The sequence below is a fragment of the Halichoeres trimaculatus genome, unplaced genomic scaffold, assembly GCF_033239565.1.
Source record: "Halichoeres trimaculatus isolate MK-OKI-2021-1 unplaced genomic scaffold, fHalTri1.1 fHalTri1_scaffold_8, whole genome shotgun sequence".
NCBI lineage: Eukaryota > Metazoa > Chordata > Actinopteri > Labriformes > Labridae > Halichoeres > Halichoeres trimaculatus.
The window spans coordinates 29,122,083-29,148,104 of record NW_027437186.1 but is presented as its reverse complement, the minus strand read 5'-3'; the positions used below and the strand labels follow the sequence as shown (position 1 = coordinate 29,148,104).

The window sequence follows — 26,022 nt, the reverse complement described above, 5'->3', positions numbered from 1 at the left end:
CGGAGTGAGGGGTTGGGGGGGTGGAGAGGAAGAAGGACAGAAACAGAGGAGGCAGAGAGAGAGAGCTGCTGGAAAAGGGCAGGCTTTCATTCAGCAGAGAAACATGTGCACTTCTCCCCAAATTCACTCCATGTAAACCCGGGCTGTGAACAGTATTGATCCCTGGCACTCAATGAGAGGACTAACAGGAATCCACACAGGGGCTTGGACGCTTACCGGTAACTTTTTCTTCACTTTCTTTTATTTTTGGTCGGAAGATTATTGCATAACTGAATTATAGAAAATATCTTTTGCAGTTAAAAGTTCAGAGTGTGTTTTAATGCAGGATAATACAACTGTCATACCTTTAATCATAAGATAGATAAAATCTAAACCCTACAGAGGCTGTTTTAGATGATTAAATCAACATAAAGAGCTGATCTTATTTAAATGGCTGATCTTTAGACTTGTTAAGCACTGTCTCAAGGATTACTCTCGTCTCCTTCAGTCTGCACTGCAGCAGTTACATATTGAAGACATTAAGCTCAGTTATCAGTCCCTTGTTTGCGCTTCTGTCATGCAAAGAATGAATGGAATCATCTTACGATATTTCCTGGCCAAAATCACTTCTCGTAAAAAGATTCCTTTTTCATATTTCTTGAATCTGTGCAGGCAAAGTGCACGTTGCACCCCAGTGTTTCATGTACTGTTTTTCATAATGCTTTCCTCGGAACTGCATGTGTATGAAAAACATTACTGCTCAGGACTGGAGTAAAGTTGACAGAGGAAATGCTGAGACCCCCAATGAGCTAATGTTTTACAAGACATTATTCAACTGTTTGGATAAGTTGAACAGATTTCTACGAAGAGCGACTGATAGGGCTTGGCTCTCTCTTGAAGAATTTGGCAGCGGTAAATACTCTTTATCTTGGCAACTGCTCACACTGAGCAGCCGTTGTTGTTTCTGGAACGGTTTCCCTTTGCCATATTTATAGCAGATAACTATAACTTCATCAGTTTAAGAGGAGGAAGAGCCAGCAGTTGCATTGTCTGGAACTCAAGTTGCCAAGGAAAAAAAATAATCTGGTTCATTTCTAAACTTAATAATTCAAAAGTAGTTTAATAGTTTCTTCAGGATGAAAAATATTCACCCCTGAAGGGGAGCTTAACTTGTTAAAGCACAGAACCTCTCATCTTGTACTCTGGTAAGAATCATATTAAAGACTCTCTGTCGCCCACCCTGAACTTTGTGGTGAAATATGAGACACTATTTGTTCCCAAGCTTCCCTAACGACACATCCAGCTGGATTAAACTCACATAATAATTCTAAGTTTGCAAAATATTGAAACAAAAACAGTCTATACTGAGAATTAATTTCATAAAGTGACTTGATTTATAGCTGAAAAGTCTTCAAACTTCATCTTGGAGTCAAGTACTAACCTGTGACTCCAGTGCACCTGTTATTTCTGCTACATTATGCACGCATTCCAAGTTCACGCTTTTCAGCGAAGCACGTGTAATGTTGCATTTTTATTCCTGGATGAGCGTTGCTTCCCTTCATCATGACTACATGTGTTTGGTCACAGTCCACAGTCGGAATTTCACCGTCTGATGGTGTAAATGGATGCCATGTGGCTCTAGCAGAGGTGTAGAAACACTCAGTTTGGGGAAAGTCAATCGAGGGGAAAGTCATCCTGGCTGGACCCTGCCAGTGAGGGGGTTTTCCAACAAACTCCTCCAGCTCTCTAGTGAGGAAAATTCTGAAGAAACAGCCTTGCACAACTTAACGCCTCCTTCAGATGTATTTCTTTATCGCTGAGTTTACACGGTGGAAAAATGCAGTCGTGATAACGAGTTCAATCCCTTTGCAGCTGCAGGGGAACAAAAGCATTTTGGAGGTCAAGGTTCATATCCTTGCCTCTGTTTCACTGACCTTAAGAGTCACTATCAGAAACAGCTATGAATGAGGTGAATGGTCAGTTCCTTCCTATCAAATTCCTTCCACAAGTCCTGCCTCAAGCATCATATGCAGCGTGTCTGGTCTTCATTTGAGACTGCTTCCTTTTAGAATGTCAGCAGTTTCTTGCTTTCACGTGTTGGAAACTATTAGAAACGATACATTTGAGCAGCCACGTCAAAAACACATCTGATAGACTGTTGGCTGTGATTGCATGTAACACTAAAGCTGATCAGCAACAAATGTAAACATGTCTTGCTGTAAATACACTTCTTGAGAACTGATTTCATAAACATGGATACAATCTTTGTATTCCACTCTACAGAAATACTTCACATCTCTTGGCATTTGCAGGGGTATTAATGCTGAATTTATGTATACTGATATAATTGAAAAAATAATAATAATGATAAATAAAATGACAGCATGCCAAGAGTGATGAAATTAGAGTAGAAGTCTTGTATACAACTTTCCTTCTCTAAAGCGGAACATGTGAACTCTGAACTCTGCTCAGTGTTTCTCTGGACTGAACATTGTCTAATAAAAACTTGCATTAAATTTTAATGGGAGTATATTTCATTATTTGTTGAACTTACAAAAAATGGCTTTTTGGGGAGAGCTTTTGAAAAAAGAGTACAGGTTTGAAGGGCAAACGTTAGCATCTGTCTTCAAGTCTTCACAATGAATTTGTTGACCAAAACTAAACCATATTCTCCATTACAGATGGCGTATTACCCTTTTATTCCATTTACTAATGCAGTTTGTTGCATCAAACATAAACTATACAGATGATGTCAGCAGTTTTGCCAGTATTTGGTTATAAACTCTGGTGATGAAACAAACTTCTTTGGAAATTTACATTTTTCTAGTGGTGATGGTTTTAGAGCGGGAACATTAATAGGATCAGGATTCAGACTTTTGGAAACATGGCTGCATTTGCATGAGATTTGAGGTTATTTAATCCAAAAGTTCAAGATACTTTTTACTAAAAGAATAGAAGACTGCTGACCCTAAGTGGTTTTCGCAGCTAGATAAGAAAGCATTAATTCAGTATATTAATTTGGATGTCCAAGTTTACTTGGTGAAACAATAAAAGTTGTCACCCTGGCTAATCAACACCAGACTTACTAGCTGGTTATAATAACTTTTTGCATTTTTTTGATCGTAAGCCTGAAAAGCTTGTATCTAAACCACCCACTTTGACTTACAAGGGCCATAAACCTGGCCAATGTCTACTGCAATACAGCTCTGAAGCTCTACCACCTTGATGTAAACAAACAGATAGCTGATGAAATATTGTAACAGCATCATTTTTCAGTATTTTGATTTATAAACTAAAGATGAAGTTGTTTGTTGGCTGTGTCTAGTTAAACTGGTATAAAAGCAGTCAATTGTGAACACAGAAGACTGGTGGCTGTAGCTATATTATTTTTGGCCACAATTGGCAAAGTAGTCTGACACTTTTTAGCTGTAGAATATGTGAGCCTGAGTTTATCCATTTTTAAGTAACTGTGCTTAATTTTGATCTGTCCCTGAGAGTTATTATTATCTTTAGACTGGTTGTTCACTTGAACTGTACACTTTCTCTCAAACAACTGGGAAATGAATGGTTTCATAACATCCCACAGGTTTCTTTCCCCTAATTTTTCTCATTGGCAGTTGTTCAATCTGCCAGTCTCAAAACATCAAGGTTATTTTAGGACATTGGGTTCTATGTTTGGATTTGTTTTGTCAGAGTCCCTGTCAGAGGAAAGCTTCATGAGTCAGCACTGAGCCATACAGCAAGGGTGTTTCTTCGCAGGTGTAGATGGGAGCCTTAGGGTCTGGCACAGCAAAATCTTTTAGGCTGAGTCTAAAACTTTGATTAAAAAATGTGTTTCAGGGCATGAAGCAGACTATTTAAGTAGAGTTGGCAGAGGATGAATTGAAAAGTGTTGAATCTTCATAAAAATATTTAATCAATTCAGCAAACTGTTAAGGTGACACCAAAATATCTGATCCCATACGTCCAGACTTGCAAAATAATAGTGAAGACTCATACATCCAGTTACTTATATAGTGTCTGTGCCTGAATTGCATGTGACAGTAACTGGTCAAAATTACTTCATCTGCATCAGGATTAGTTTTACCCATAAGGAAGGAAAAAGTGTGGGAGAGAAACTTTTTTCTCTGGGCAGGCGGTTTGTGTTTGAGCCAAGAGTGGGCAGAGATTGGCAAATGGCAACAGATTTGAGGAAACAGCTGATAATCCCACAGGAAACACAGAGGACTGGTTTAATGGCGGCTGTGGTCAGAGGTTCAGCAAATTATTTATTTAGTAAAGCTGACAGTGCCATGTGAGGATTTGGTTGATGAAGCTTGAAGGGAAAATGCTTTGGTGTACTGAGTGGCGGCTGTGCTGTTGGATTAGAAAGAGAGTATGCCACATGGATTGATGCAGTCTTAAGGGTAAAGTCAGTGGTTGGATCCGTAGTATTGAGTCTGGGGCAGCAATGGGCTTTCAAAAACACATTACTTTGCAAAAATCACAAATGGAATTAGGCTACAAAGCTGTTCTGTGTCCAATTCAGGGTAGGCAACTTAAAAATGACATTTCCTCTTTATGAAATCTCAATAGACTGGTCCTCAATAGAACAAAGAGAAAAATGTAAATAGAGTTTAACTGCAGATTTCCTTTGGGAAACTCTGAAGTGGTTGAACTATCTGTGGCTATCTTAAAAGTTATTTTTATCATTTTGAAATTAAACATATGCCTTTTAAATCATTCATTGAAAATTTGTATTTATAATTCATTCAGCAAACAGTGAATGTGTAGTTCCCTTCCCTCTGTGCTTGACTTGGGCCTCGACCTAAGCAGAATGCATACAGTATTGTTTGCACCGGGTCAGTTTGTATGAGCACACTTCTCTGCACTTAAGTCTATCCAGCAGGTTGCCATGCTTCTTGAAACACACACCACAGTTGATAAAAAATGGTCCAGATTTTTTCATCAACAATGAAACATGGAAAATTGCTAAAACTGCTAATTTATGCATGGAGTCTTAGCTATTTTTCTGAAGTTGTACCCATTCATGTTGCCAAGTTTTGATCTAGAGAGTTTGAACCAGCCATACTTGCAGTTTGACAGTTAAATGAAGGGAAAGTCATATTTTTTTTAAGTTCTGTCTACAGTCAGATATTTCAAAAATGCTTGCATTGTTCATTTCTTTTTCTTGCAATACAAAGCATGTTTTTCCTTTCCCTGTAGGTGCACAATTGGAACTTGGTACTGCTGCATAATGGGTTACAAAGCGCCATCCATGCATTGCGTCTTTCGATGCCTGTGCTTCATGCTTCTCCATATGTTTAGTGCAGCTCAAGATGAAGACTTAAGAAGTAAGAGTTCTTCTGTCTTCACTTTCTCACACTTTTTATGCTTTTTGTCCATACATTCAAACCCTTTATATGCATACAACTGGCAAGGGTGATTTCATGTACTGTATATGCATTTTATCAAATACCATTTTTAAACTGCAACTATTATCCTTCACAGCTAATTCTTTATTTCCTGTCTGCTTCAGGTTGTAGGACCGCGCCATGTGATTTAGTCTTTATTTTAGACGGCTCATGGAGTGTTGAAGACGTCAGTTTTGAAATAGTAAAACGATGGCTTGTCAACATAACAACAAGCTTCAACATTGGACAGAAGTTCACCCAGGTTGGTGTCGTCCAGTACAGTGACGACCCAGTTTTAGAGATACCTCTGGGAAAGTACTCCTCTAACAGAGACCTGATCAAGGCCATGGAATCCATTGAGTATATGGGGGGCAACACAAACACAGGGGCAGCCATTAAGTTTGCAACGGACAAACTGTTTGGCCTTTCTGAACGAGGCCCATCAGGTGTTTCCAGAATTGCTGTCGTCCTCACAGATGGGAAGTCACAAGATGAGGTGTTGAAAGCAGCGGAGGCAGCGAGGAAAAAAGGAGTTATTCTGTTTGCAATTGGTGTTGGGTCAGAGACCGAGGGGGCTGAGTTAAGAGACATTGCAAACAAGCCATTTTCAACTTATGTGTTCTCTGTTGAGGACTACAAAGCTATTTCCAGGATCATTCAAGTCATACGACAAAAACTGTGTGAAGGTAAGCATCTGCAGATAAATGACTGGAGCTTCAAGTGGTGTTCTGTTCATCTATGACATTTCTGACAGTACTGGGGTAATTCAAATAGTAATGTTGGGAAAAAGTCTGTATGTTACCCTAAAGGGGTGGCATCTCAGAACTATCTTACCAAACAGTAAATCTAGACATGAAACAGACTTAACCTGACAAAGGATCTAGTTCCAGTTGGGGTGGGTTACTGTCTGGAATACCAAGAGCAAGTGAAGGGGCATGTCTTCACATTGCACAGAGTTTTTCTTCTTCATCCTCTTTCTCTCCTCCCTGCAATGCTTTCTACTATTTCACTAAATCCGCTAACACACCCTAGAGAAATGTTGTGGGGATATCAACTCTAAAACTTCTTCAGTCGAGTATTAAACTCTACCATAAGACAAACAGAATATTTTGTTTCATACAGACAAGCTCCAGCTGTGTCTGACAATTGAAAGAGGACAAGTCTGGGCAATGTCTTGGTTATGCTGACTGTAAAACCCACTTCAATTTCATTTATTCCTTTATGCACTGGTTTTCTTTTTGTCTCTTTGTAGGAATGTTTTTCTGTTTCACTGTTTTTGTTTTGCAGAGACGGTTTGTCCAGCTAGAATCCCTATAGATTCCCGCGATGAGAAGGGTTTTGATCTTCTGTTACATTTAAATTTGGCTAAAAAAGCCAAGAAGACAAAAGGAGCATTCTACGGCTCAAGGGCTTACGAAATAACATCCCGACTTGACTTGAGTGATGCCACAAGGTAATGTTTTATAAACTGTCTCATCCTCATGACTAGTGTGATCACAACAAGTTTAACTGACTGAATTTTGAATTTGGTCACACAGGAACCTTTTTCCTGATGGTCTCCCTCCGTCATATGTTTTTGTGGCCACACTGAGATACAAAGGATCAGTAACGATGGAGGAGTGGGATTTATGGAGGATACAGACGACCGATGGGAAACCTCAGATGGCGGTGACTCTGAATGGTTATGACCGTACCGTCATGTTCACAACGACTAGTTCGGCACCAAGTGGTACTCAGACGGTCACATTTTCACAACAAACAACAAGGGTAAAGTATCTTTATTAGTCTGCTTGTCTACAAGCTGTGTTAAACTCTTGATTCTGATTGGTTAATACCCTTTGACAATGGTAATAAATTCTCTAATTATACAGGCAACACCAAGCAACCTGATCACACATGATATTTCAAATCAGCCTAAGTAGAGTGGTTCATTTCTGCTCTGAGGCAAAATCATTTTCATAAGCATTCTGAAACAAACCAATCAACATGGAGGATACTGAAATGTTGGATTCTGTCCTGCAATCCAGCCACTGGCAGCAGAGATACTGAGTGCATTTCTATTAGCTGCTGATTGCTAAAAAGCTTTGACTGTGAAGGGTCATGGTAATAGCAAATAGTGTCAAAAGTTTAAGTCCCATTATTATTTGACTGTTCACCCTATCACTATACCTTATCCCTGTCCCTCCCACTCTAAGGTACTTATTTTTTTTCAAGATAAGTTAAATGAAAAATGAATAAAAGATAACTACAAGCATTCATGTGGTATACAAAAAGAAAATTGGCAACTGTTCCCAAAGTTATCACCAATGGACTTACATGTTGGAATAATTTGATCCATCAGTCATAATTTGCTGAAAAAGAAAGTAAATGTTTTGTTGATGGCAAGAAATATTCATGTAGCGGATATTTTTACTCAGATATATGTGTTGTATTAACTTTTATCGATAACTGCACACTTAGAGTGACCTACATAAGTAACCTTAACCATTCTAGAGCTTATTATGTGTAATAAACATCCGTTGTATTGAAGTAAGTGACATGTACAAATGGAAGTACACCCGACAGCATAGAAACAGATGTTAGTCCATTAAGATAGCTTTCCGCAATGGGCTTTGAAATAAGTCAGTCAGCTTTTGTTTTCTGAGTCTGAGTCATTTAAAACCATTCAACACACCTTGGAGGTCTTTGCATTTTTTCATCAGCATGTAATACTATGCCAAACCACCTCTAATCCTTCTGTTCTCACTTCAGTGCAGCTTGTATAAACTTGTAGTGCCTCAGACATCTTTAAGAAAAGCTAAAGCTACAGTAATAGAGTCATTTGGATAGGAGAAAACATGAAACTAAACTCCTCAGACAAAGATTTTAACCACTGCAGTTCAAATAAAAGGCACAGGATGTTTATTATACTGATTCTATTGAAAAGAAAGGTTTCTGGTCTTTCAAATCTCTGTGATCTCAGCAATCGTCATTTAATCTATCTGAATTTCAATGTGACCTAAATATTGAATATGACTGTAGACCTCCTAATCCTAAACTCAAGAAAGATTTAACTTTGAAGTGCCACAATTGAATTTGAATTAGACTCAGTTGTTTGTTTGTTTTTTACCAGGTTTAAAACATCAGACTGTCTCAATCAGTTCCTGAGTTTCTCCTACTTCCTGCTCTGCACAATGACCTTTGCATCCCCTTCATATGAGAGACTTTTTGTGTCTTTTTTTTTTTAGCAAACTTCCATTATGCATTGTATTAATCACTATTTCCTGTTCCTTCTGTGACAAAAGAAGCTATTCGATGAGAAATGGCACCAGATGCGGCTACTGGTCACTGAGGAGGATGTGACTCTCTATGTTGATGACCTGGAAATAGAGACCCTACCCTTGGACCCCCCTGTTGGGATTTTCATCAATGGAAAAACCCAAGTTGGAAAATACGTCAAAAAAGATACCACAGTGCCAGTAAGTTTAACATCAACAAGCCTTTTCTCTTAAATTACATGATGTTTGGTTCCCAGGAAACTAGCCAGCACTGTGTGAACTTGACTATAGAAAGAAGGAACAGTTTGTTTAATGAACTCAATACTGATATTTGATTTAAACAGGATCACACAGCACTGAAGTTTATTGCTGCCTCCTAAGAGACATGTTTAACTCAGTGGGTCAATAAATCCTTGGCAAATTGAGTTTTTTTCCACAAGTTCTTATTAATCTCTTTTATTCCTCTCAGTTGGCCCATTTTGTGCCAGAATTTAAAGTAAATCACTATTGTGCCATTGTGTTGGTTGCCCTGCAGAAGTTTTTATAGTGTGCAGCTTTGCAGCATTGAAGTGTATATATACTATATATAACATTTTATTGTTACAATGAAGGATGTCCCTACATGACTCAGTTCCTGTTTTTTAAACAGCAATGTAAACTCCAAATATTTTAAAGATGAGAAAACTTTCAGATCATAGTCAAAATTTTGTACAATTTATTCATCACAGCTCAGCATGGGATTAATCCTGAAGTCTGTTGGTAGTTTTGCTGGGTATGTCCAACATCTTCTTGCAAGTCAGAGTCCACATGCCTGTGCTGGTTCAATTGTTGAGATTAAAATACAAAGTAGTGCTACCAGATAGCATCAGTCATCTGTGCTTATTCATACCCAGGTAGTAGAGCTACACAACTCTCAGAGTCCAAAGCTACTAACTGGGGCTACAGCCCCAACCTGTGGCAGGTGGTTGATCTAACAGCATGTCATCATATATTATACTTACACCTGGTTCAATCTACCGTGAACTGTGTAGTTGACTAAATGCATACATCCCCAGTAACAATGTGGGAGCAAAAGCTGACTGCATTCTGCACAATTCACGCTTTTACTCTAATTTTCAATACAGTGGCTCCTTTCTTATCATGAAACATCACCTGCACAAAGTGGTTGTTTAACATATCTCATGCACATATGTCAGCAGTTAGGTTTGTTGCATTTGAGGCTCTACCACATGGAGATCAGTGAAGTAAATACATCTTAAATGAATTATAATGAAAGAAAACACCACTCTCTGAACTGAAATCCTTTGTTCCACAAGCTTCTTTGGTTAGGGTATATACATATATATGAAGAAATGTAAGATTAAATCATAGACAGGATTTATATCAACAGAAACACTAGAGGAGTATTTGAGGTAAAACCTTTGAAGAACTCATACAAGACTTGTACTTCTCTTTTGGCAGTCACTGTGTTTACACATCCTTAAAGCTATGTGTGTCAACATGAACCACAGCTTGGCAGTGTGCACTAATCTACTGTTATAAGGTTCATCTATTTTTAAGCCATTTAACAAAAAGTGAATGCTCATGTGCAAGTTTCGTTTGTGGTTAATCTAACTTGGGATTGGAAACAGATTTTCACGCTTTTCTTCAATGCAATTTTACAAAACACTGAGATATGGGCCAAAAGATCAGTCTGGACATATTTATCAGGTTTAAACTCCACCGCCTTCACTAAGAAGAGAAAACTATATTGTTTTACATCGATCCATCACATCAGTGTTTTCAAAAGGCTGGAAATAACGTAAATCACATGTGAGGATCTCGTTCTGCTCACATGGTAAGTGAGGTGAAACCGTCCACAGGACTTTCTGGAGCCACTTTACCACCAACATCAACAAAATTCCAAATAATGGAAGAATAGAGTAACATGGATTCAGAACACTTCCAACACTGATGGAGGTCTGGCATCATGTAGATACTCAATGTCCCTTCAGCTGTTATACAATAGCAATTCTACTTCATTGGTTTCAAAGCCCTGATAAAACTGAACTAAATGCTGCAAAATTACCCCATTTTACAATTTGTATGTTCTGTGAACTTGGTGGTAACCTCCAACAGTGGATCTGTGTTTTTAGCAAACTTTTGTTGTTTGTTTCTCTATGTTTAGTTTGAAATTCAGAAACTTCGCATCTACTGTGACCCTGAGCAGAACAACCGAGAGACTGCGTGTGAAATACCTGGAGTGGTGAGTACAACACTCCCTTTGGCTCAGAACCTGTTTTGCAGTCCAGATAACGCCTTCTCACCTACTTTTCACCTTATCAAACTACATCTGTTTCATTGCACTAACACACCGCACTATTTCATCCTCAATTAACTCCACACCCCTTGCTGCACGACATCAGATGTTCTCCCTGCTTCGTTGTACATCACTTCAGACTGATGTGCTTTTATGAAGTCAAAGTGTAAATGCAGCACTGAAAGTCACATCTGTTGTGCATTTGTGCACAAGATAATTTGTTGGAGAAGAACCCAAACTTTTTGCATACAGTGCACTTTTTTATTGTGCTCTGGCTCCAACTGTGTTTGTGAGGCAGTGGCGCATTATGTTGGCCATGAAATCTTTTACAACCACAAGCCAAGTAGCGTTTTTTTGTGTAGTTGTAGGATAAAAATGAAAAGAGACAAAGTCAGAAGCCTGAAATATTGTATTATTGGCTTCTCTCTCTGTTTTCTTTGTTTTTTTTTTCCATGATGAAATCTAAATATCAGTGCATAATCAGAAGCCTGCCTGGCAACACTACACAGTACTTGATTTGAAAACAGAAAGATATCAAGTTCACCCCAAGGAGGAAAAAAGAAGGAAAATTATTCCAAACTGTTTCAGGGGGCATTGTTGATTGCTTGTTTGTCCAAACCAAAAGCGAAAAAGGCATCTTCTCTGAAATATGCATTTAGATTAGTAAATGGGTTCTTCACGCTGCAAATACTTTGCTCCTGTGTTGGTGATATTTGCTTTCATGGTTATTTTTTAGTCTAGGTTGACTGATATTGCTTTTCGTGGGCTGATACTGACACACATTTTTGTGTTTTGTGAGACTGATCTTTGATATTTGAAACCAACATGTATTTACACTAAAAAAGGAAATCTTTTGATCAAAATTTAGAATTTGGAGTTGTTATTCCAAAAAACTCAGCTACTTCACAACCACTTACTTTAGGTGAAGCACAGCAGCGAGTGAGTTTTATGTAATCACCAGAAGAACAAGTGCTGAGATTTAACTGTTAAATAAAGTAGCAGCAGATATTGGATGGAGTGGTACAAGGAAGAAAGTCAAACCTGCAGCCAAGCCAAATTAGCTCACTTTTGGTTAATTTATTTTATCACAGATTAGTAGAATAAAATGCTGAATTAGAAAACCAGCCAAATGCTGAGTAAAGGCCCCAAATAACCAACCAAGCCAATCATCAGTTAATCCCTTATCTGGTCTTGTCTGCTAAAGCCTTGTTTTGTTGATTACAGTGCTCCAACAGTCCTGATTATGCTGAACCAACTCAAGAGCCTTGTGTTTGTCCTCCCGGACCCCCTGGACTTCCAGGAATAAAGGTCAGATGCTTGCAAATAACTCCAGTGTTCTCTTATTTTTCTTTTCTTCTTTGTTTTGTGTTATTTTATTGTCTTACAGCACTCTGTAAACCACAGTCCAAGCAAAGTAAAGCTGCAGGGGTAGAACAGACAAACACACACATTATGTTGTGAGGTATAAAAGAATAAAGCAGAGGCTATAATCTGCCCAGCTTGTCTAGTTCAGGCATTTGTTAATCATTTATTATTTAAAAATGCCCACTGAACTCAGAGATGACAAAGAGACTTCTGTTGGGAGGAAGAGCTCAAACTCCTCTCGTACAGCTCCAGGGAGAAATGTTTGCTGAATTCCCAGGAGATGTCCAAATGCTGCTCTCTGTGTCTAATAAGTGACGAGCACATGAGGTTACACTTTACCAACAAGTCAAATCCAACTACAGTCCTTACAGCCTGTAAACACAGGTTTCCTTTGTGCCAAAAACATTGCTGTGTGGGCTGTTCTGCAAATTCAAAAACACGGTTGCTTACTGATTATTTTCAGTTTCACAAATGATGGAAACACCAAATGGCCTTTTTCCTCCAGTTAGGCTAATTGTGGCTTGCCATTATGACTCAGTTCTGGTTTTTCTTGTAAGATCCTGTCGAACTGTACTGTTTTCTTCAAGCAAACTGGACCACTGCCAATATAAACACTGGTTAGAATGGAAAACTCCCAAATTGAGGAGTAAAAGCTACGTGTTAGTCTTTATTGATCACATGGAATTAACAAAATAATGGAAGCCTTTGTCATAAAAGCCTTTACACAAGGGCCTCAGAAAGATTACCCTGGCAACTAGATGTTTTAGAAACCTCCATGGGTTCAGGCGCATTTGTGTTTATAAGATCCCTGCTATGCTTTAACTACATTTTATAATAGATCCAAAATGCTAGGACCATTGCTGGCCTGCAGATGTTCCTTATAACCCCACATAGAGCATCTTACATCCTACTAGCTTGCTCTGCACAGTTTGGAAAGCGGACCAACACTCTAAGCCTGAGACAGAATATTGTTAGCAGAGTCGTTTTAAACGGCTTATTTATTGCAGCTTTCAGGTTGCATGAAGATTTGTTTTAGATATAGAAGATTAAATGTCCCCATTCTCTTTTCTTCAGGGAGACCAAGGAGAAACTGGCAAACTCGGACAGCCTGGACCTGCTGGTGCTGATGGTAAGCCTGTGAGTACTACATAGTTCAATATACAAACATACAGAACACAATCTCCAGCATCCTCATAACAGCATCCACAACAACATCTGAGACCAGACCAAAACCAGTTGAGTTAATGCAGCCTATTAGGTCATGACAGTTTCTGCCTCTTAATGCTATGCGGTCTGGAATGCTCAGGAATGTTAAAAACTGTGGTAAATACACTTCTGGACTTATTTTCCTATGGGTAAATACAAAACATATCTGGTTGTACCACTGGTGGCAGGAGAGTAGTGATTTTGTGTGATGAAAAGCATCCAAAAGTGAACCACATGTTGTACAGCATGATCAAAAACTTAAGAAAGAATCCATCCTGCAGGCTCAAATCAATTAAAGGACATGCAAACAGATGAATGGGTTCAAATGTTTAACCAAACGTTTTTTTTTTCTCCTGTCTTCTTTCATTTTAAGGGTAACCCTGGCATAAGAGGGAGTCCAGGGCTGCCAGGCCCACCAGGAATAGAGGTAAAGGAAAATTAAACGACTTAACCGTAATATAAAATTCACCATGGAAAGACAGAATTTTAATTTAGTTTCTTTTTTGAACTTCTTTAAGGGTAAACGGGGGCCAGATGGGAGCAAAGGCGAGCAAGGGAGGCCTGGTGTTTCGGTAGGAAGGTCAAAAAACACTTCTTCTGGAGCAATACAATTCATTATTAAGCTGCAGAACTTATCAACAAGTCTTCAGTAACAACTTTGTAATACAAGTCTATTCTTTCAGGGGGAGAGGGGTGTGCCTGGATTACCAGGACCGCCTGGAAATCCAGGAGAGAAGGTAAATGTTGTGACTTTTTGCTAAAAGACAGGACAACTAGACTTTGTCCAAAAATGTGCTTCAAAATTGCCTTTAAAGCACTTCGTACAGATGGGTAAAGCACTGATCAGGGATGGATTAGAGAACCCATTTCTGAAGAATAATAACTTGATTGTTTTAGTGTACTGAAAGCACCTTGCATTGACAAGGTAAATCTGTTTTTATGAAATCAAATGTAGGATTCACAGGAAGTCCCTGCTAAACACATCAACCTGAGTTGTTTGAATACTGTTGCATCAATCAGGCCTTAAGCCATATGTTATGAATATAAAGCGTAATCCCAGGGGGGATAAAAATACAGCCTCTAGAAAATACAGAGGGATGCGAGCAGGAAGGCTATCACAGCCTCTTTTTTTTTATATTTTCACATTTCCTGGCTTTTGTTCTGCCCTTTCCAGCTCAGTCAGTTTCCAGTTCTTTGATATTTTTTGAGATGAATAGTTTTTGCATTTTGTTTTTGTTTCCCCTTACCTGCATCTCTATCTTCTCTCTTAAGCCCACCTGCCCACTACTTAGGTCAAGTTTTGAGAGAGAGAACTGAATTAAGTTTAACTGAATTGAACTGACTTGAATTAAGAGGCAAGAATGAGGTGTAGACTTGTGAAACAGTGGCAGAGACAACATGCAGGGATGCTTCTCTGTGAGATACCAAGAAACATAAAATTGCACTCATCAGATGTACTATTGGAGTCAAGCAAGCTAGAGAAAACCCTCACAAAGTGGAAGAGTTTGTCTAGCAAGGCTAACATAAGAAATGACTATACATTTTAGCAGTAAGAAACCTGAAATCTGTCATCAAAAACCTCAAAGCACTATAATGTTTGAGAATAAATACACAATATTGATATTGAAAGGGAGATTAGCCATACTCAGAATTGCGTTCAGACACACAGGCTAGAACACGTCCAGGAAATTGAACAATGTGTAACCAGGCTTAAGAATATGAGCCACATTTGGAGAACACCTGTGTTGCAGCTGCTACAACCAATGAAAAAGAAGCAAACTGATCCAATGATCCATACAAACAGGAGACGCTCCATCAGTTGTAACTCAGTGAGAAGAACCACCTTTACTGCGGTTACAGACGACTCAAACTGAAGCCTCACAGCTGTGCCTAAAACAATCCAGAGAGCTGTGATTGCTTTGATGTCGATCTGAATAACGTTTGGATTCAGTTTTACTTTAAGTACAGTGAGGTAATGCATCCTGTCTCCAAGGCTCTACCTCTTATCCTTTCTGTATCATCCTACCTTGTAATCAGTGTGACCACAGGAGGCTCTCAGCACAACAACTCATGCAGCTGATGTCATTTAAAAAAATGGTCTCAGCTGTGTGTGGACACACATCTGCACCTGGAGTCATTCCTCCGGTATCCTTTGTCCCCTTTGATCGCATTGGATTCACTGCCCTAAGATGTATAAAAAATTTAATTGACTGATAACTCTCAGTTTTCATTTATAGAACTTTGACTTTTGGAAGAAACACACAAGAACACATCTGGGGACTGCACAGCTTAACGCTGATGTGGATTTAAGTTTCTTTTTTTTCATCACAGTTCCAGTTAAAGCTAAAACATGAACCCCTTGTGGCTTTTACTGCTTTACCAAAGTGCCCTTTTAAAAGTCTGTAATGAAACATCTAATTAGTGTAATGATCCAAGGCATCATGAAGAAAGAGATGAGCGTCTTGAGGATGTGCACCACTTGGGATTTTCCATTAATTCTCACATGGGGAACAAAAGCCAAGTCACTAAAATGAAAGGTTCTCAAAAAAGAACAAGCTTCCAAATTCATAAAATACTCAGTGTATGAACTGACTCTTTAATTTTGAACAGTACAGACATTAATACTTCTATGCTTATGAAGCATGTTGACACCTAAAGTCTAATCCTATCCCTTCTTGTACTTGATTAGTTAGTAAAAGAATATCAATGTTTGCTGTTTTTGTGGTCCAAAACTAAAGTATCTTCAGCTGACACCGCTCTGAGTGCAGCAACAAAAAACAGCTGACACCAAGGGTGTTTTGCATCCAGCTGTGAGCTGAAAAATGCTGCTAATGGACACAGGCCATAATGTGTTAAGTTAAATAATAACATCAGAATTCTAACATGCTCACATGAGTGATGCCAAATTGATGTTGTTACTCAATGCTAATCTCCATCTTCATCTGTGGACCATCTTAACTTTGAATGCAGCCATGCTAAGGTTTTATTGGAGGCTCTGAATAAAAACTATAACCAGAGGGTGAGAATGTGACTCATTTCAGGTATGTGACCACAAACCTAGGTGAATTTTGACCTTAGTTTCAGTCAGGGGTCATCCAGGGTCTGTGTTATCAATGCTAAGAGTATTTTGATCCAAATAAATGAGGTGGACTGACTAACCGTCTACTCAATATCCATGATCCACACATGCACTTCTAGTACTGCACTCAGAAATTGGGCCATGTCCTTGCAGTATGTCTGGATCATTAGATGAGAAGCTTAAGACCTCCCAATGCATCACTGACCAATCCCTGTTGACCATGAGGTCTTCAACTAACAGGGAGCTACTGAAGCTTCTTGCAAAATTAAAGATAATCTTGAAAAGCAGAAGATTTTCTTTGGCTATAATCAGATTAACACCCACCTTTCCAAATTGTTTCCATATTTCCAGACCACCCAAGGGTGTAGACTCTTTTTTCCTGGCAAAAGATCTACAGACTGCAAACGTGCAGTGTCAGCTAAATTAAGTCACAAGTACATAATTCAGGCTAAGTGGAGGGAGACGAATGGTTTGCCAAAAAACATCTGTGTTAGTGTAATCACAGTCTGTGATACTCCTGCACAATCACAGTCATTTGGAGGAATATTTCATTGGTAATTATGTATCAAATCTGTGCTTTTTGATCTTTGCAGATCATTCACTGAAACTATTTTAGAAGCATTTATTTTGGCCCTTCTAAATGGAAACTCACAGCACGGGTTAGAGCCGTGGTTCCAAACTTTTTTTCTGCAGTGTCTCTTTGGTAGATGAAAATATTTTCAAGCATTATTCATTTTAGTTGTTGTAAAGGTTGGTGCATATTCATTGTTTACCTACCAGCCCCTTTATACGATTTGAAATGCTTTGCTAGCAGTGTAGAATGATGTGTTTGTATTAAGCCTTGCCCCAGCTTGGGGATCACCTACAAAGGGGGATTCCCTTTTGCCCACCAGAAGCAGGCTATCCAGCACACCTGAGACATGCAAACACAGAAGTCAGTGCTTACACTACTCATGTGAACAGCTGTTGAGGTTTCACTCTCAAGTTTGAGGCACTGGATTTTGCACAGTGTTTACAGTGTGTGCAACAAAGGTTATAGTCTTCCATGGCCAGCAGTCAGGTGTCTACTTCCTTTGGCTGTCTCCAGCTATCCTTACAAGAAAACGAAAAGAAAATGTCCAAAAAAAAATTATAAAAACACGCCCAGTTTGCTTCAGAGATATACTCAGTCGCCAGCTAACAGAATTGCGACCAAGGCAGAGGATGAAGAGATTACAGGAACAAAAGTTACTGGGACTGGCTCTCTGAAAGTCAAATTCAGCTTAGTCTAGACAACAGAAACTGTTTATGCTTGGAAAGCTGCTGTCCCTGGAAAGGAAGATTGGCCACTGAATGATAAGAGCTTAGTGTGGTTATATGCTGTGTATGCTCAAGTTAATTAGCATATTTTTCAATGATGTAATGTCCCGCCTTGTTCCACATGCTTTGCAACTCTGGAATGTCACAGTGCAGTAGTGCGTCAGTCCTCACAATCTGGAGCCCACAGGAACTTAGCCAATGTCTGGTTATGGGTCAAGAAATGCCGTGGTGAAATATAACAGTAAAAATATGACTGACCAAATGTTAGTTCAAGAAGTCAAAATCTTTGTCTATATTTGTCTGTATTTGAGTCTCGACCATCTTACCTATATAATAGTTCTGTTATGTGCTCTTGCCTGACACTGTAAACTTGTGAATGCCAGATTCATGATTGTTTGAAATCCCACTTTCCCAGGGCTCAATAGGATCCCCAGGAACTCCAGGGCTACCGGGAAAAGCTGGGCAAGCAGTAAGGGCTCTGACCATGATAATTGCTAAAATAATACCTCAATCACTGAAAAATGGTACTGGATATTTAACAGGTTTAATTTGTTGGTATGATATTTCCAGGGTGAAAAGGGGGCTATAGGACCTGCTGGGCCCTCTGGTTACCCAGGAAAACCTGTATGTATGAAACAATCAGAAGTTAAATATTATTATAAGTGACAAAACAAATATTTGTTAAACCCTTCTCTCTGATTTCAGGGCCTACCCGGGAGGGACGGAAAGGATGGATTTCCAGGTACACCCGGTGAAAAGGTCTGTTTCTTTTGTCACAGTACAGAATAGCATGTTTCAAAGCTCATTCATGGATGAGGGGAGTAGTAGAAGCATGAGGTTGGCTGAGCATCCATATTTATTCCTAACAGACGTTTCTGCTCCCCAAAGTTGTGTTGTTGATGTTTAGCAACCATGGAAATGCAGTCATCCAGTGTCGGTGTCCCCCTCGTCTTTTTCCAAACTCAATTTGACATCTACAATAAACACTGAAGGCGTTCTTTATGTTTTAGATAAATGCTGTAGTAATAAATCCATCATGACATTGGAAAAGTATGAGACAACATGGTGTGCTATGTGTCAAATTATTCTTCATCACTCAGAGGTTGGATCTTTTTGAAATGTAATAATAATGTTGATTTTTTTACGATATATTAAGGGAGAAGCTGGAGCCGCTGGCGTTCCTGGTGTTGATGGAAGGGAAGGGCATCCTGTGAGTTTTAAACACAGATGTTTATCATTGTACATGTAAAAATGTTTCCGCTTAAGTCTTACTTTGTCTCAAAAACATTTGAGGATTTGATGCAAACTGTGCAAAACTCAAGCATGAAGTATCATACATATAATGTAAAGACAGACATAAAAAAGGATTGATGGTACTTCACACGTTTCAAAAGTTACTTAAAGTAAAATGCAAATTGTGGCTGTTGTCCTTAATGCTGTAACTGTATAATATGTGAGTCTTACTGTTTTAATGCTGAATTAAATCCAACACAGTGTTGCATGCATTACGTTTCAACTGTACTACCGCTGCAGTGTGTGAACATGTAGTCAGCTAAACAGAGAGTCCCCCTGACAGCCAGTAAATTAGGGGTATTTCCCTTGTAGTTCATCCCAGGATAACCCTGTTATGTAACAACCAGTCTCATGCTATAATCCAAGGCAGTGAAAGTAACTCATCGGGGAATGCTGTGGTGCTTTGGCAAATCTGTTTTAGGAAGAAAGTGTTTCAACTGGGAAGCCACCCCACTGATCATGATTATTAGTGTGGTCCAAAAACTGTGATGGGTCTTCAAAAGATGACTCAGTTGCTCCACAAGGCTGTAAGCCATGTTTCCCCAGCAGAACAAAAGAGTTCGCCATGTAACCACGGAGACAGGGTTAGCACTGGAGCTTCTCAAGTTAAAACAAGAAGATAGCATAGCATAGGCCCCGAAACGGGGATTTCTGCTATAGGTCGAGTGTGAGTGTCTGGGTGGCTCTGTCTACCTCTCTGTTTCACTGCCTCTGCCTAATATACCCACTCTGCACATCATATGTTACTTTAACTTTAGTTTGAGGCAACTATTCAGCATCTGCAAGCATTTATCACAGAAAACAATAACTAAAACAAAAGCTGAGGAGGCTTCATGGGGTAGTTTTGCTGCACACTCAGTACCACAAACTTTCAGCAAATCAAACCATTTATTTATATCTCGGTTTCATTGTTTTTATCAATTTATATTCAACAACTTTTTGTGTTATCCATAAAAGATGTGTGCAAAGCATGTGATACATGGTAGAAGAGGGACATACTTGTCTTTTGGAGTGGCTGTATTTGCTAGATAACTATCAACAAGACCTACGCCTTAAAAACCCAAACCACATTTCTTCACTACTCTGTCTAGCCAGCCATTACAAGGTTTTTAACATTTTAGCAGAAATTTCATGGTTACCATGTTCAGTTCATCAGTGGTTTTTATTGAGGAATTGTTACCGACAAAATGAAGTAATTATTTCACTGTGAAAATAGGAAGACCAGAAACAGAACATTCGCAAACAATTCTGTGTTATGATAGTTTTCCTTTTAATCTACTGAGAGAAAATCAAGTTTACTCTTCTTCTTTGCTTACAGGGGATGCCTGGATTGCCAGGAATGGCAGGTCTGGATGGACAAAAGGTGCACTCCTGCAGAAATACCTGATGCATGTTTAAAATTAGCTGATGTGGGTTATTTTAACAGCTGTTTTTCTATCATGAATAACTTATATGATCATATTTTAAGGGTGAAGTTGGTTTGGTGGGGCCAAGGGGCTTCAAAGGATCAAGTGGACCACCTGTAGGTTATGTTTTGTGCAATTTATCAGGTGTTGATAGTAATCTTTAATAGTCACCAAAGTAATTTCTTCTCTCTGCTTTAGGGTGAGATGGGTTTACCTGGTGCACCTGGTTTAAGAGGACAAATTGGTCCCAAGGTAATCTGTTTTTGAAAAGCCTGTTCATGCTTCCTCAAATAGCTGTATTATAAGTGATACAAAGCTGCAATGACGATAGAAGTAATGTCTGACTTCAGTCATCAAAAGGATTTCATACAGTCTTTAAGATGGATTAAGTGTGCACTACATGTAATGTGAGTTTATCCCCTTCGACATCTCTGGGGCTGTGAGCACACTAGCTCAAACTGTGACTGAGAGCAGTCAATAATCTAAATCATTCAACACTGCTGGCAATAGTAATGTACAAGCAACAGGCTGAGCCATGTCAAGTACAAAGTAGTTAAATCAAAAGCTGCAAACAAGCAAAGCAGCTTAGAACAGTGTGTCATGTATGACATAACTTTTCCAAACCCTTTATCACCTGACCCATGCATAATGCATTGCAGTCAACGACAACATTAGTCTGGATGATATTCATAGAGCTTCTCCAGCTTTTGGGCACAGGGAAATTCAGAGAAAGCTGTTTGGCGGAGTAGCATTGGATGTTTTGTTCAGTTAAGGTTTTTCTAAAATACAACGAAGCACGAGAAAGTACTTCTTGGCCACACCAGTGAGTCTAAATTAAGCGATGATTAAGCTGTAACTGCTTTCGTCAGTGGAATCTTATTGGAAACGTAAGCAGTCTGGGCTTGTCTGGTCTGGAGGCTCTGTCTCCTGATCACTTTTCATTAGCTGATCTGCCTTTAACAGGCCAATGTGTATTGGTCAATGGCACACGAGTGTAATCCCAGTTTTTGGACCGTCAGACAATACTTTGATTTCATGGCTGAACTTCAGAGAGCAATTACTGAGACAGTTACTGAGACTGGAAACAAAAACACAAGGCTAGAAACAATTAAAAGTCAAGCTGCAGCACAGTGAAACCTCGTGGAGAGACACTTCAGAGCAGTTACGTGATTGCTTGTGGTTCTGATGTAACTCAACTGTATGTTTTTGTTAACAAATTGTATGTTTTATGTTTTTATCAAGGGGAATAAGGGTGAAAGTGGAAGTCCAGGTGTACAGGGAACACCAGGACCTGCGGTATGTTTTGCATTTTAAAACTCAATTATGGTTCAAATGGCTCTATGTCTGATTTGAAATACTTTGTCAGCTGTTTTTAGAAGTTTTACATCTGTTGGTGTATGAAGTAGGTATTTTGTTTGTAATGACTGATGTCCTACTGAATAACATTAAAGGGGAGTGCAGGAGAACCAGGAACAGCAGGTCAGCCGGGGCACCCAGGCATGCCAGGCCTAAAGGGAGGCAAGGTAATTCTACTTTCATTTTTAAGATTCATGTATAAGATTGCAGCATAGCCTTGATGTAGTCAGTGCTCAAGTCAAAGTACAAGTCTTAATAAGCAGTGCTGAAGCCTGAGTCAGGAGCTGAAGAATCAGACTTAAATCATGGTAGCGGAGTCAATACTACCACACCAAATTAAGATCATGAAAATTCAAATTTTTGCAATGTTTTCAGGTCAGGATGAACCTATTCTGGTCCAATATGAAATACATATTTTTTCTTAAACATTAGTTGTCCAGAAGTTCTAAATTCTCTTATAAAACGGTATCTTAGCATTAGCTATTTACCTGCATCAAAATATGCTTTGAAGGCAAAAACCATCATTATTTTTCACAGCAGTTTACTAATGTTTGTAGAACTATGTACTTAAGATGTTTGAAAATGCCAGATGTTACAAGCTGTCACCAGTCCAAGGTACTAAGATGCACTCTTGCAAAATATATCTTTATTAGCAATTTGCTATTTTTTTTTGGTTTTCCTTAAAGTTATATCCAATTATTCTTCATGTGTATTATTGCAGGGACAAAAGGGAAGCCCAGGTGAAAGAGGAGAGATGGTAAGACAACATCTTACAGAAATTATTGCCTACATTGTCACACAAGCACATCACAGTAAATGGATTGATGCACGTTATGCTTATTCTGATCAATAATTCAAACTGTGCGGTGAACAAGTACACCACCAGTTTTGAACCAAAAATTGTGCAATTCCTCTGAGACATTTAAAAGGAATCCCTGCTACTCATCGGTTTAATCAAACCAGTATGAGTCTTCTGTAATAATATTTTCAGGCTATTGTTGAACACCCTAGGTCAATGAGTTGACTGCATCTAGCAGTAGAGGTATACGTATATTGTCTTCCCTTAATATAGCACAGAAATATGTATTCCTTCAGCTTCCAGTGGAAATAAACTCTCACTGATGAAAGACTTTTTATGGCTTTGGAAAACAACCATGTGTCAGCCCGACATGTCCTTTGGAAGTGTAATTGGAAATCTGCTGTTCTGACTTCCAACATGGTTTTACGCTAAACTGAATCAATTTCATGTCTTGCAAACAAAATTACCTCTGGAATGGAACAAGGAATCACAGCCATATTTCTGTAATCCTATCTAATGGGTGTTAATGTAGTGCATTTAAAACGCATTAACTCCACTTTACTACTATAAATAGGCATCAATCCTGTTTTAGATGGACTTTTAATCATGACATACAATCTATAGTTTAGCTTGTAGTACTTCTTTCAGTGTATACTGGGTGTTAGTGACTTGAATGTGTTGGTTTCCTCAACAGGGAATAAAAGGTGGAAAAGGAGAGAATGGTCGGCCAGGGGGACAAGTGAGTTTGATCTTAATAATGGTTTAGTGTAGAAGATAATAACTAAGATGTCCTTCAAAGTGCTCCACGTCTGTCTGTTGCAATAGGATATGCATGAGACAGTGACTTATTTTAAAATGTGGATAGCGCCATCATGTGGACATTTACTGTAAAGCGTAATTTCTACATCAAAGCATTTAGATGACTGTTCTTCAAATCCAAGGTGTAACACATTTCATAATTTTACATAGGCTAAGTATACTTTTACAAACTTCTGTTTCAATGTCTTTCACTGCTCCTCATCCAGTAATCACATTTTTTTGATCCAAAAGACATTTATGTTTCCCATCAAGGACTTTTTTTAATCACGTTTAGAAACAGAGATCATCACAAATTTGGACATATTTTAGGATATCGTAGCTTTTTATGAAGTTTGTGGTTCCTGAGACTTTTTTTTCATTTTGATTAACTATCCTGGCTTTGATTGACAGGGCCCAGCTGGTCTAATGGGACTCAAAGGAGAGGTAGGTTAAGCTGAACACATTAATCACTGAACCTCCAGCCAACATGAACCTCTGTGTATGTTGCTAACACTGGGGTGGTATTTTTGCCAGAAAGGGACAACAGGGGATCAAGGGCTAAGGGGTCCAGAAGGTCAAGCTGGAAGGCCTGGGCAGTTAGGTCACTCAGGCCCACCTGGTCCCCGAGGTTTGCGGGGCGACCCTGGTCTTCCTGGCCCTCCTGGACCTGAGGGACAACCCGTATGTTTGCCAAACTTTGCACTGATAACTTTCTCGTTTATATGTTGTATCTAATACTCACTTACATGACGAAATAGAAACTACTTGGGAAATCATGTCACAACAATTCTTCTTCCAGGCCAGTCAAATGTCAGACAGTCACATTCGTCAAATCTGCAGAGAGATCCTTCAGTGTGAGCATCACTCTATAGACTGACTGTTGATTTGTCCTGTGTGTTATGTCCTTATATTTAAGTTCTTTACTTTGTCATTGATCCTAGCTGAACTGCCATTAATGTTGCGGAGCAACCAGCAGGGTAGCTGCACAAGGTGTCAAAGTCGATCTGGACCTCCGGGTCCTCCAGGTTTAACTGGGCCCCAGGGACTCAGAGGTCTTCCTGGACTGAGTGGCTCCAGGGGGCAGCCAGGCCACCCTGGTCGGCCAGGGCATCCTGGTGTTAATGGGCTAAAAGGTAGAGCACGTATCAAGTTTAACAACCTGTTTATAAGGCTCTTTGGATTTAAAGGCTTGAGCAAGTACTTCTGTGTTTGTAGGAGAACCAGGTTTCAAGGGTGAAAAGGGGAGTCCTGGGCGAACCACCAGTGGTGACCAAGGACTGCCAGGGCCCCCAGGTAAAAGATGTTTCTCCATGCGGAGCCTAATTGACTGGGGATCTTGAAATGATTTCAGACATTCAGTGCCATCTCTGGCAAACATCTATGGCTTATTGAAGTGATCATGACTACCTTTCCCTATTTCCCCAGGTCCAATGGGTCCTCAGGGGTATGGTAAGCCAGGCACTCCAGGTAAACCTGGGTCCCCTGGTATAAATGGAGCAGAGGGCAAAAGTGGTAATCCTGGCATCCCTGGTCAGCCTGGGGTGTGTGATCCATCCATGTGCTATGGTAGCATGATGAGGCGGGATCCCTACAGCAAAGGGCCAAACTATTGACGTAATGCATCGTCTCAAGCTGTCATGGAATAAACAGACATTCTCAGGAAGATCTCAACTTAATAGTTTCATTCTGTCGTGGAAACAAACGGACCTCCTCAAACAACCTGTATGTGATCTCAGACAGTCAACAGAACCAGATCCTTTCAAAGTTTCATTGTTGTTATTCTGTATTATTCACTTGTCGTTTGACATGACTTGTGGATTCATTGGTGTTGAGATCATCTGTAACTGGCCCTGTTTGATGCCTCTCATCTGAGCACCTCCAACTCATGAACCATATGTATGTCTAGATCTGTCTTTGGCCAGTGCGGTCGGTACAGTTTCACATTCTGTCCTCTGATTTGCTTTGTTGCATGTTGCTCTCTGTACTTTTCACATTGATTTGGTGCTATGAGTTCTGTTAAAAACACACTCTTTATCTCTAAATATCATTATTGGTGGTTTCTATCACCAATGTGGAATTAACAGGTTACAGCTCGAGACTGTAAATTTGTCCTGTAGCTAATCATGAGCTGCTGTATGCCTGTGTTCCTACTGCAGTTTAAGTTTAAAGAAATTGAAAAGTTTAAGGCTGATGTTTTGAAGATTTGAAAAAATCCATCCTATCATCACATCAATCATTCATTCTTTTTATCCATTTAGATGTAGCGAAGTTTCATTATCTATGAACATGTTTCCTTTCTTAAAGAACTGCTATGTCAATGATGTTCTTGAGGCTTCCCTTTCATTACTGTAGCAGGTATTTTATTGTTATTTATATAAAAGTCATAGCTGTGTATTTCAGCGATGGCGTTTCTTAAATGGCTTGTGTATTTTTTTAAACTTTGTGTTAAGTTGACTTTTGTATGAACCCTTTTGTACTAGAATAAAAATATCT

General features: G+C 39.2%; 1 protein-coding gene across 1 annotated transcript; it reads left to right on the top strand.

Annotated features, from left to right (window-relative positions):
• Positions 1–140: 140 nt before the first annotated feature.
• Positions 141–25,680, top strand: col21a1 (collagen, type XXI, alpha 1). Its single transcript, XM_074675312.1, has 29 exons — positions 141–218; positions 5,185–5,312; positions 5,498–6,058; positions 6,660–6,825; positions 6,911–7,139; positions 8,657–8,830; positions 10,797–10,874; positions 12,153–12,236; positions 13,368–13,430; positions 13,873–13,926; positions 14,018–14,071; positions 14,183–14,236; positions 18,293–18,346; positions 18,448–18,501; positions 18,583–18,636; positions 19,034–19,087; positions 20,489–20,533; positions 20,639–20,692; positions 20,775–20,828; positions 21,819–21,872; positions 22,028–22,099; positions 22,654–22,689; positions 23,426–23,470; positions 23,941–23,973; positions 24,064–24,210; positions 24,329–24,383; positions 24,471–24,662; positions 24,745–24,822; positions 24,955–25,680. The coding sequence occupies exons 2-29, from the start codon at positions 5,216–5,218 to the stop codon at positions 25,140–25,142; spliced, it is 2,883 nt and encodes a 960-aa protein (XP_074531413.1). The 5' UTR covers positions 141–218; positions 5,185–5,215; the 3' UTR covers positions 25,143–25,680.
• Positions 25,681–26,022: the final 342 nt, after the last annotated feature.